General features: G+C 39.4%; 1 protein-coding gene across 1 annotated transcript in view; it reads right to left on the bottom strand.

The window, feature by feature from the left end:
• Positions 1-13,130, bottom strand: part of arid5b (AT-rich interaction domain 5B) — a 63,904-nt gene that overhangs the window by 26,222 nt on the left and 24,552 nt on the right. The window contains exon 4 of the mRNA XM_079559525.1: positions 11,602-11,832. Within this exon, the coding sequence (XP_079415651.1) occupies positions 11,602-11,832 (231 nt within the window). The remainder of the gene's footprint in view (positions 1-11,601; positions 11,833-13,130) is intronic.

Below are 13,130 nucleotides of genomic sequence, written 5' to 3'. Positions count from 1 at the left end.
AAATTTTCGACGCACAGACATTTGAGACGCATTGACAGCACGAAACATATCTAACGAACAGTGATACTTCAAGCATCTCTGGAACCACCTACTTTCAAAATTACACAATGTACCCAGCGTGTGACAATGAGTGTGTGGGCGGACACTGCAATGTTTTTATTAATCACTAAACCGTCCGTAGGTTGAAACATGATACACGTGCTAATTAATTTCTTATAATTACACAGAGGAGATCGTCAATGATAGATGGAAGAAACAGAGAGTGTGTTTCATGAGGTCATGGCTGCATCCTTTGGGGGGATTTTCATATCAATACTAATACGGCATGTTTATATCCGGCAGCCTGTGAATGCATCTGCACCTTAAGAGGATATTTTTATTCCGCCGCCGCTAAGAGCTATTCTGAATTTAATGAGGAATGGCTCGATGTGAAGCATGACAATGGATACTAGTTACTGCTATTACGAGCACGTCTCCGCTTTGCCAAGGTCTTCAGCAACTACACTTCCACCTTCGAATATAACAGGAAGACAAAGATAAAAACGCAGTAAACACTGGAGTAGCACAGCAATAATTTAGACTTCCCACAAGCTTTTAGAGTCTACTAAGACGTACCATGCATCATAGCTCTTGTCTACTGCTGACCCAAGGAAAATCCCCCCCAGGCCTATATATTTGAGATTAGTCTGGCCTGTTTCTAAACAAACTTAAACTATCCCCTCGAGGTGCAGCCGCGGTCAGCCCCAAGTCCGCACCACCTGCATTCTCTCCAAACCGGGTCCATTCTTCCATGCACACTTCAGGAAAGAAAAAGCTTTGTGTGAGATTTCTTAACATTAAAAGCCACCTCTTTTGATAAAACACCACTTGAAGTCTGGCGGTTGCCTAGAGAACAGTCTTGTCGCGGAACGTAAGTTTAACATTTTTAAAGGTTAACTAAAATACTACTAACAATAAGGCCCTGGCACTGCCGTTGATTTTATGCTTTACAATGTTTGCTTCGCAAGTAAAAATGTCAGGCTGTTCCTCCAATCATGATTAGCCACTTAAATAGATTCTGAAGCATTTCTAATGAATGACTGTGCAAATTCATGACATTTTTTTTTCTTCTTTATCTTCACCAAATCGCTTCCTAGTTACTGCAGACACTTTGTTCCACTTGATTTCCCAAACCCGTCATTTCCAATACAAATGTGGCATTATATGGGCTGCAGTCTGTTTTGATTTCACTCTGAGCTGATTCCTGTTGGCTGGCAGACTGACAGCTGTGTGCCTATGCATCATTATCTCCTTCACAGAGCTTGTCTATAGCCGTGGCCTGTGGCAGACCTCATTCAAACGCTCGTGAAAAAGTGGGGTTTTGTCTGAGCTGCAGGTGTTCTGCCTATGAATCAATTAGATATATGTAAAGCACACTGAGAGCCCCTTTTAAGCTAAAACATGATCATTTGAGCTCTTACACGATAGGCACACAACGCATACAATACATCTGAGAGAAACTAAAATATCAACTGCTAAGATAATACAAGAATTACAGACTTTTAACAACAACAGAATGTATGCATCATTCCTATATTGTTATTGTGTGAGAGCAGAACTAGTAGCTTACGGATTCATCTATAAACTGTAAGTAGCCACTTTGATTCTCCTCCGAGCACGTACTATTGTTGTGTCCCTGAATACCTCATCCTTGTTACCCACTCACGTCACATAATGTGGTTAGTTCCGACAATAAGGGCATCGAGCAGAAAAATAGAAATCAGCCAAATTCATTATCATTAATCAACAAGCCAGAATCTTGAAACGTTATGTCCTCACTTGACATGAAAAGAGCAATGCAGATAGCATGAACAGTGCTCCAGTCAAATGAGGGTCAAAGGGGATGCTAAATGTTTGGCTAAATAGTTACACACACACACACAAAAGATTATGCTCCCCTGACAGCTCACTAAATTATTTACTATGAGGAGTTTTTTTTTTTTTTTTGTCAGCAGGCAATGGAGAGGGACTTTTTCCGCTTTCCATTGAGTTGAATTTAAATGGCGCTCATGCCTGCAGTCGTCGGGCTGGACTTTCTGCGTACAGTCAGTCAGGTAATGAGATCCACAACAGAGAGACTAATGCCTGCTAGATAGTGTGCAGTAGATAAATCATGTTTATAGATTGATGTCCTCCTCTATGGCCTCTCGGAATATAACAAGATTGCTTCCAATTGCATCTAAATATCAGGCTTACGAACGCACCGCATAATAAACACAGCAAGACTCAGCGATGCAGCCTCTTTTTTTTTTTTTTTTTTTTTTCTCCATCTGCTGCTATTATCGGCTGTTTATATTCAAATGTGCGGCTTTATTATAGAGAGTCGCTTCTTTTGTGTTAATCCCAACAATTTGTCAGGTTTACATTCCAAAGTACAGGGGGAAATACATCAACTAAAAGCATTTCCAAACCCTCTGTGCCTTCACTGCCTCTTTTTTGACTTGGACCCTTTCTCCTATCTATTTCTCTTGCTCTCCAATAATAACCATGTGAATGCCAGCAAATGTAATTACAAAGGGGTGGGGTGGCGGCAGTGGTGTGCGTTTATGTGTGTGTGTATGTGTGTGTGTGAGGGGGAATGATTGCTATGCATGCAACAACAAAACGCACCACATTAAAAAGCTATTATCAGAAAAAGCGGACATTTTGGCAGATCTATGGTGGAGGGCAGCTCGCGCCATATGTTTGTGGGGACAGGGGGACAGCGAGTCAGGTAGTAATTATCAATCATCATCAGGGAAATGCTGTCAAAATGCAAAGGCTGAGCTCTGTCAGGGGTTGCCATGGAGACAGGCCCACATCCCAGCGACTATGTGTTTACTGAGATATTAAAAATATATACTCCTATTTTTATTGCGCACTTATAGGGATTGTTCAAATTGTTCTTTGTGCTTCAGAGGTGAGATTTTCCGCCAAGCCGTGGTCTTAAGGGGAATAATCTCAGGTAATTTGGGCTGAGGTTTTACTTCAGTTTCCATGCCTAAAGGTCTGTTGTCATAATAAGGAGTAAAGTTTTTAAGTAAGTAATTAAATGCAATAATTTAACTGTTGAAATTAGAATTACAGTGCCTTAAAGAAACCAGTATGTAGTCATGTTAATATTCCTCACAGAGAGAAGGCGGACATTGGGACTTTGTCAGTTCCAATTTTACATACCCCTGTTGCTTTTTTTGCATAGCCTCCCTCCCCCAGTCTGTCTTATACTGCAGACACTTTCAAATCAATTTGCACTCCTGGCCAAACAGGCTTTTCAAAGCACCAAAGATGCAGAACAGAGCTCTCTTGTTACAAATCACGCATAAAGAATGTTTCAGGAACGACACCACATGTTTGCAATGACAAATGCGTTTAAAGATGACAATGTAATACACAATTATTCCAGGAATCTGCTATTGTTATCTCAAAACAAGCCAAAAAATGTACCACATGAGTGCGCAAACAAGGCAGTTAGAGGAGTCTTGTTAAGAGTGCTATGAATTTGCTTTCTACATTACGGGCTGGCGTTTGGAGGAAAACTAGTGTTCTTAATTCATTATTTGTGCTCCTTTGTGCATGTTCCCCCAGGGAGAGGCAGCATTACTCTTTCATCAGATCAAATGAAGCAGAGCTGTGCCATTCCAGGAAGAGCCAATTAAAGTGTTCAAAGAAGTTTATTATTGTATTATGAAATCATTCTCATCAGGATTCATTGTGCTGTGTTTCGACAGGGTGTGAATGTGTACACACCAACTCACTCAACATTTCCATTTGCAGAGCAAATAGAAAATTACACATGTTTTACAAGAAGTATTTTATAACTTAATTTGTGGTCAAACAAGCCAAAAATGGTGCTCATAAACGTCTTCTTTTTCCCATATTTTCCATGTGTCTGTGCCTCATGTGATCGCCTCATGATGGAGGCACTTATCAACACACATCGCATTTGACTGGCTTTAATCTTAACCCACTCTCACTCTCTGAGCTGTGCAGCAACCTCTGACCCCGCTGGAAGTTAATAATATCGCCTCATTTCTACTGTAGCGCTCAAACAACCCACGCATTATAATTATACAATCACTTTCATTTGCTGCTGGCGTAACTCCAGTCCAGCACATTGTTTTTCTATCTGCTATTACTCACGTTGCATCACTGTCAGAAAATGCTTTGACAAAAACGACAACACAATGCAAGCTTTGAATATTTGACAAGTGAGCTTATCTCTACTGCTTCTGCTTACGCGCACAAGAAAACTCTTTATGGCTATTGTTTGCAAAACAATAAATCATTTACAAAAGTACAGTCTGCATCAATGATTTAGAAGGTGCTAAAAAATGAATTTAGTTAAGTAGTTAAATTCCAAAAGAGAGCGCAGCCAGAGAAAAATTGCAAATAAAACAAATTAAATCAAATTAAAATAAGATTTGCAAAAGTGGGCAGCCCCAGAATCTGGCATTAAACGGCTCAAATTACAAATCCTTACGCAATATTTCAGTACGGTTAGAGGCTGAAATATTGCCTTTGTTTGGTCATTGCTGTGGTGACAATGACTAAACAAAGCCAAAACTAAAAGTATTAAGAAACTGACTAAATATGTTACTATTATATCATTATTCTATATTGATAGATCTCAAAGTATGGACAAAAGCTGTTGAATAATTTACGATAACGATACTCAGGATGCTCAGGGCAGGTGGCACTCACTAAGAAGCGCTGGTCCCAATGGTCACTCTGTTGTTCTCTATGTACAACAGAGTCAAAGTTACATAATGTGAAGGATTTACTAAAATGAGATAACCTTCAAGCGCTTCCGCATCATTGATACTGACAGACTGCAGCAACAACTCCGTGGGACTTGGGCTTTAAAAAAAAATACAGTATTTCAATTTGGCTTTTGAAGAGCGAGGGAGCGATAGAGGGAGGGAATGAGAAAAAGAGAGAGCGAGAGATGAAAGGGAGCAGTGGATAAGCTTCAAGGCTTATCCTATTCATTACAGCGAACGCAAAAAAAAAAATCACAGCATCGACCTATAAATAAATGAATGCCAGGATAAACACGAAGCCATACATCAATAAAACATATGTATTCTAATAGATCACGCTCTAGTTACACTTGATGGGATTGAGCTGGCCAATGAGCCCAAACATAGGGACTTTATCATTTTGAAAAGCTGAGCGGCGTAAGGTTATTATGGATATTAATAATTCCCACAACAAAGTAGGCCAAATACTTTTATGTCACTGTTCCGTCACTGGTTTGCGTTATGCATTTTTAAATCACTTTCAGAGGACAAAACAACAGCTGCCCATTTTACTGGCATAGTTAGGCAAGAACAAAGACGTGACAGTAATCGTTTAAAAAAAAAAAAAAATGTTTGCGTCACATTGGAAAAAACCCTAAATGAGTTACAGTCATCGCTTTTAGTACATTACGCAGTCGGCCTAGTTGTGTAATAACGCTGTTTTTGTCGTGGCTACAGGATGAATTCTTTGGAGTAACAACAAGCCTCCACCTGCATGTGTTATCACAGCCCTTGACACTTGAAACAACAGCCCAACTCTCTCTGCATTAGCCCTGGCAGCCAAAGACACAGGGCTTTGTAAACAGCGTCTACAGTTACATGATGAGTCACAGGCGGTAACTCAGGTTCGAACACGCCGTTCTGTAATTTTTATTAGAGACTTTCAGAGTGCTTTAGCCATAACAACAGACGGGGATTTGGAGGAAAGAAAAGGCTAATGTTGAAATGGAGACTTTTGCAGGTTTGCACAGGAAGAGACGCGTGTTTCATCTTGTTTGCTCGCCGCACAAACGCTGATATTTGTCTTGCGTATTAATGAAATAATCGTGTGCGTTATGAATGAGGTCGACCCGGCCCGCTTAGCCCTGACAGAGAGTTATTAATGGCAACCTCTGCTGTTTATCACGGTTTAAAATTACACAAGCTCTGCCCAAATACCCTTATCATCTGCAGCCTTTATCTCATAGTCCTATAATGAAAAGTCAACTCATTTGTACAAGTCACGCAGAAGTCGTTTTTTACTCCCCGCACAAAACATTCCCTATATGGTCACTAATTACAAGCTTTGTGACACACTGCTGTGTATTTAAGCATCTGTCATCTGCTTTCAATAACTGCACTAAAATAAAAGTTGTTTGGTTACCTTTGTTCTCCATCTTATAAATGAAACAATTTACAAAACTGAGAGATTTCATGTAGTGTGCACACACATAAAACATATTTTAATTTAACTTTCAAAACTGACAGGAAGCCTTTTTAAGGAAGGGCTGGTTCACAGTCACTACATCATAAACACTATCCAATGAGTCACAATGTGTGACATGAGAATGTGGCAAGTCCGCTACAGCTAATATTTGTTGACTGAACACTTCTGAATCGAAGGAGTTAGTTCAATATGAACAGAGTTTGAGACAAATTTTAGTCTAATACTTTTGCAAACAGACTAAAATAACTTTTTGAGAAAAGAAGTATTGATCAACATATACATGAAAAAATGAATATATATTGAGCTTACATTGAAAACAAGACACATTTTTGTAACTACAAGTTGATTTTGCTTGATTCTATCCAGGTCTATGAGGAAAACATGGATGCGGTAAATAAAAACAGGTCAAGGCTGCTGAAAAGCTTCCTACATAATAGTTCTTGTTTGGCCAAATAGATAAACAGTAGGATACAATAGGAATAATTGGAAAAATTGCAGCTCATTACGTACATGTTTCATACAAATACGGGATGACGGCTCTCTGAGTGTAGTTATGGTACAAAGCCGCAGCACTGTGCCATTATTTCAGCCTTGTGTATAGAGCCATAAAATATACAATCTGTCCCATGTTGCTTATAGTTTAAAGGCACATAATCATTCCATTTATTGCATATTTAATGCAGAAAATACATGTTATAAAAGCAACACAGACTGTACATCTAAAGGCAATGTGCCATACGCTTCCTTTAATCCCTTGTCTATGATTATGAACTGACAACATGTGCTCTTTTCTCCTCTAAATTCCTCCTCGACGGCCCCCGTATACAGTGACATATGGACGATAAAAAATTCATAGGTCGGTGGTTAAGACAAATCTGCAGAGGAGATGGGAAAACATGAGCTTAGCAAGCAATTTGCCTATTACATTAACAGACGGCGCTGTCATGGGACCCTATTGCTGTATGCATATTTCATCTAATCACATTTCATGTATAAAGAAAGAGGAGTGAGAAAGTGGTTCAAGTTGTGGAAACAATGACATCACTGCTGTTCATATGGTGACCCAACCCAATCAGGCTCTGTGTGTGTTTAAGGAGATACCATCTTTCAAACGGGACAGTTTCTGATCCTGAAACCACTATATTATTTAGAAAAAGAAAGGAGAACATTTCATGCAAGAATGGAAACAGATACCTGATCATGTTCTCCATTAAAATATCAAGTCTGCATTTTATTGTAGTGTTTTGCTGTCAGAAATATTATAGACTTGACTAATTTGAATTGAGTGCACTACCATTTACTGAACTATGCTAATTTTCCTACTCAGTTTGTGTCATGTAAAAGAAACACAATTGTCAAATAGATGTGGGCCATTTAAATTCAGTCAAAACTGCTATGTTACAGAACTGGATGGTCAAAGTGAACAGTGCATCTGGACACTGTCATCGAAATAAGAGCAATAAATAGCATATTTCATATTCGTCCACCCGCCCTGTTGGATTACCAAATGGGATTTCAAAGCATGTTTCTTTTTAATAAAAATCAAACTGCAGCGCGCTAAGTTTCAACATAAACATATTGAGCTCTGTTTGGAAAAAAACAGACAGTGCCAAAAAGAGAGCGATCTGGGAAATATACGACAAATGAGAACCAGGTAGAAAGAGTCAGCTGCTTTGCTTCAAGAATGATTGCCTCACTAACTCTGAAAATACTGTTGATTTAAGCAATGCGCACATAAGCGGTGTTCGGTTTCCGACCAGGGAGGCGACAGGAAGGTCAGCAGTTCTGGGGCATAACTTCAAAATCAGGGGAATATGGCAGGAATTTTAGTCATAATATTTCCCTAAAAGAGCTGCTGTCAGGCTGAACTAAATCTGTTTAAACCGAGGCGTGATATACATTACTGCAAAGCTCAGGCTACAAATGTTTATGCTCCAGCCCTCGCACATTGCTGCCAAATGTATGTGCCACGACAGTATCATGACAGCTAATAGCAGAACTGTCATCTGTCATTCAGTGCTGCGAGAGCAGAGCCCACTCAAACTATTTCTGGCTATTTCATACAGCTGATGCACTGCAGAAATGCCAATATCATAATGCAGTCCATGAGAGCTTGTTTATATGTTTCATCTCTTTATGACCATATCAGATCTTTCTGAACTTCACATGATTTGCTCCAACTGATCTCATTTGTGACAAGAGACAGATTTGTTTTCATTCTGTTTAAACAATTTTTACACGATAGGGGGGAAGACACGTTACAGCATTTTCCACAACACTGTTTTGGCACAGTAGAAGTAGGTATTATATTCTATGGGTTATACAAGGTCCAATCATTAGATTGTGTCTTTGAAATGAATGAAAGATTTGGCTCCAATTAAAGATCTATAAATCTCATCATTAATTTAATGCAAATGTCACAACAACTTTTTATTGACTAATTTCTAATATTACGTTCCTCCTGACGAGAAAACATAGCATGGGCATAATCAATCCCTCACTGGCAAAAGAATGCATGATAATTATAAACAAAATCTGTGTCATTCCCCGTGAGGCGAGCAGCTGCAGGGGTGACAGATGACGCCCGACATGAATATGGATCGCTGGGCTCCCAGATCTGGTTACGCACACAACCTGCAGTTTGGCGCGCAGCACAGGCAAGGACATCGAATGTGACAGGAACTAAAATCATGAATTATGTACAGTACAGGGGAGGAGACCAAAATATACAAATCAATAAAGAGGACGGCGTGTCGGAGATGAAGCTAATCAATAATGTATCCTGAATGCACACCTATTAGCTTCACGTTGAACCGAATAAAGAACGCGGCAGCTTTCATCTGATCTTCACACAATAGAGAGATGCCACAAAAGCACATTACTTGCCTCCCTCCTCTTCTACTCTACCCCCTGAGGTCGCCTGACACACTTTCATGAATTAGCTCAGACAAGATGGACAGCTATTAGAGCTGCCACAGCACATTTGGCTGAATCTAAAAGGTCAAAATTAGCATCACGGAGATGAGAACAAAGTATCTGAACAGCGATCCAGGTCAATATTGTACTTTTATACACAGCAGGGTATAGATATTACAGCGGTATACAAGACTTCAACTGCAGCTTATCTTGGCCTGGGTCAATAGAAAAGTACACTTCACATTTTCCAACACATCGTAACCATATTATGTCCTGTTTTTTTCTTTGCTTTGCTTTTTATCTGCGTCTTACACAAATGATATAACATCCACTTGTCCACTCATAATGTTTTGCTCATATAAACATTTCTACTTAAAATAATGACTCATAAATTCACAGGTTTGATTATTTCCAAACTATGATATTCCATGAACTGCCTTCCAAAATTATATAGTGATCTGTTTTAATCACATTATATTTTAAGCTCAACATTACAGTAGTAGTAGTAGTAGTAGTAGTAGTCAGAATTACAGTAAAAAATGTAACAACATTCTTAAAGCAATCTTTAGTGTTCAAACATTGATGTGTTTAGCTTTAAATAATTTGCCCAAGAGTTTAGTAAATGACTTGTCTAGAGTGTTTTGACATCAGTCACAAACATGTCTCCGCACGGCACTTGAAGCAGAAATAAAAGCCTGTTGAGGCTCATAAACCTTCATGTGAGTGAGAGCACACATCCAGTTCCCTATAGTCAAACCAGGAGCTCCCCGAGGCGCTCGAAATAAACCTTAGCTTAAATGTGGCCAACTCAGGAATGGCATTATTGGGCCAAGTGAATGAGCAACAGCAGCCACAGGATGTCAAGTTACTATTCATAACTTACTTTCCTATGTCTACAACCATTTTCCCTTCTGCCTTCACCTCTGCACATCTCTTAAAAAGCAATTACCGACTGGTGAATTTAAGGGGATAAGAAAAACAAGGACTTTTGACCAGATGAGCTGTTACTGGGAATGTCAAAGCTGATCCGACACAAGAGCTCTGGGCTGCAGCATGCCACCGAGCAGAGGAAATATAAAGGCAGATGAATCATGTTACGCCTTTGTTTTTGCTCGGTGCGGGGTTAATAAAATGTGTGTATTCAAGAGCAACAGGAAAAAGCACTGTGTGAATGGCAAATAGGCAAGTTCCAGCACTTTCAAAATTCCTCACCGGAGCCACAAAACGCTTTTCAGAGGTGCGACCTGTGCGTGTGTGTGGGTGAGTGTGTGAATGGCGGTCGCTGCATGTTCATAAACACTGGACAGAGACAAACTATTTGAAGCCACATGAAGAGACACTAAATGAGTCTATAACAGAATCAAGGGGCGAATCAAGTACCCAATATCTGCAACAAAACAGATGGAGAAGTTGTTAAACTACAACTACCAGCACTTCTTCACTATCATTAAAACATACGGTCTCATGATTTTCTATGTGAGAATGTGAATGTACCACTGAGTCAAACAAACAAATGTGTGTGCTTTCAATCAGTGCACTCTATATATCACAATATCACAATAGTTCGTACACAGTGGGCTACCTCCTGATTTATTTACTAAAGACTTCAACAAAATCAGCGGCGACAACAACAAACTGCTAAATGTTGACTGCTCCTGTATTGCCAAAGAACAATGCCAAGACTATGCTAATGCTCTTGCGGGTCGTTAAAACTCTTGTCGCGCAGAAACTATTTTAAAGACACAAATGAGGCGACAGTGTTGCTCTGGGTGACATATTGCTTCATAGTGTTAAACTCTGGCAGTATGGTTTATTTAAGTCCATCCCACATTCACGTTTGTGCTCGAAATACCCATCAGCCCACTTATTACGCGCCTGCTCACACTGTTATAAAATGTTTTGGAGCCTGGCAGCCTGCTGTACTGTGCGTGTTTTTGGCACCACTACATGAGTTTTTTTTTTTCCTTTTTCATTAGAGCGTAACTGTCTTGTAGATGGAGGTGATAAGAGCTCATACCTTTACATGAAGAACATTGAAACAGACGTGTGCATTTTTGGGATTATTCTTTATGTAAACTAAACATGTGTCCAAACAAAACTCATCCTAACTTTACAAATTTGAGTTTATGTTAAAATTCCAAAGAGTTGGAAATTATTAGACAAAAATGTGGTGTTTCAATTTTCTCTCTCTCTCTCTGGCATCAATAGCTATTTTTTTCAAGTGAATGTCATCTTTTGTTATCTCTGCCAAGAACGGCGAGGCAACGCCAAATGATACTAAAACCAGCTCCAAGGGAATGTGAATTTGTAAGTCCAAGCATTTACCCCTGAACTGTATGGCCCAGTGACCAGCGCTCTAAAAATGACAACTCTTTTGATTTATTTCCAAATGATCTGACATAAAGTGACTGTTTTGGACTATAAAAAGTATAACCTACTCACCAAATTCATCACAGATACTGTCATTCTGCAGGAGGGAGGGGTGTTCGAAGGTGTCCCGGCAGTAGAGGATCCTCGAGGCTCCTCCCAGTGCGGCGATGCCCCCTAAAGCCAGCACCGTGTGGTCAATGAGTAGAGAGGAGGGCTGCTCTCTGAGCCGCACTAACATCGAGCGATATCGGCAATACTGGGGGTAACTGAGGACTAGCACCTTCCGACCATCCTCCTCTTGACCTGAAAAACAACAATTATTTTTTTAGAGAGGAAGTCTTTACAGCACACTTTTAAGACATCACACATTTCCCTTTTTCATCTCCAAGAAACATTTACAAGCAAAGAGTGGGCGCACATTGTCAAAGCCAGGACTCAAACTCATGACGCTAAGACCATCCCATTGCCTTGAAAACATGCTGCCACCAAACTCCAAGCCCCTCAGACCCAATGCCCCACCTACAGTAGCACAACAGACATTAGCTTATGACTTGCACAGTTTTAAAATGAAAGTGCTGACAGTTTAGTTGAGTATTTTGCACTCCAGTATGAAACATCTCCAGTAATCTACACTTTGTGACACTCAATAATGGCATCTGTCAAAAGGAAACTGAGGCTCTAAAGCATGATTCACAATGCTGAACACAGACAAGTTCCCACTCACTGGCCACTCCAGTAAGCAGCTTGGGAAATAAATAGTAAAATGATTAGTTGGTGCGTTTGAATGTAATACAACACTCCTGACATAACGAACATAATCTCTTTATCTGCCCAGTTTAAACCAAGTCGGAGTAAAGGCTGTTATGTGCGTCAACCCTTGTTTGGGAGTGTTATTTTTATGTAGGTGTGTAATGAATGCAGCAGCAGACAAGTTGACTAATCCATTACCATTTGTGACAAGCAGCTGCCAAACAAATCACTTCCGTTTAATACAAAGCCGTGCACTGAGTACACCATGAAGGACAAGATAAGACTGGGCAATGAAAGCAATACGCAAAGTAAAGTACACAGTGTCCAGGTCGAATGGTATTACACAAACAAGTACAGTGTTGGTTATCAGTCACCCAGCAAGCACTGTATTCAAAACACGACCTGAGACATTGCTTAGCTGAGCATTAAGAGTTGTTAAATATATATAAAAATAAAGTGGATACTAGTAGGTAAAAAATAAATGGTAAGTATGATTAAATTAATCTGGTTATTAAATTAATTAATAACCAGATTAATAAGTTAAGTTATTTTTTCATTCAAAAGTGGCAATAAAATACATACAAAACTGCTAAGTCACAGCTGGGTGAATGAAGAGGAGCACAGAAGAGCAATATTATGATATATTTACATCATTTCTGTTATTTTGTTTTACAGTAAATTTACTAATACGATTTGCATAATTTAAGTCCAACAAATCTTTACAAAAAAAATATTATAAAACCAGTGATTGAGTTTGACACAAAGAGCAAAAGAAAAACAAAGAATTAAAAGGCCCAATGTAAATTATGGAGAACAATCTGTGATTTTAGAAGCTTCCACTTTTACACAGC

The sequence above is a fragment of the Gobius niger genome, assembly GCF_951799975.1.
Source record: "Gobius niger genome assembly, chromosome: 7".
NCBI classification, from domain to species: Eukaryota; Metazoa; Chordata; class Actinopteri; order Gobiiformes; family Gobiidae; genus Gobius; species Gobius niger.
The sequence above is the reverse complement of the archived record's forward strand: the minus strand, read 5'-3'. Positions and strand labels throughout refer to the sequence as shown.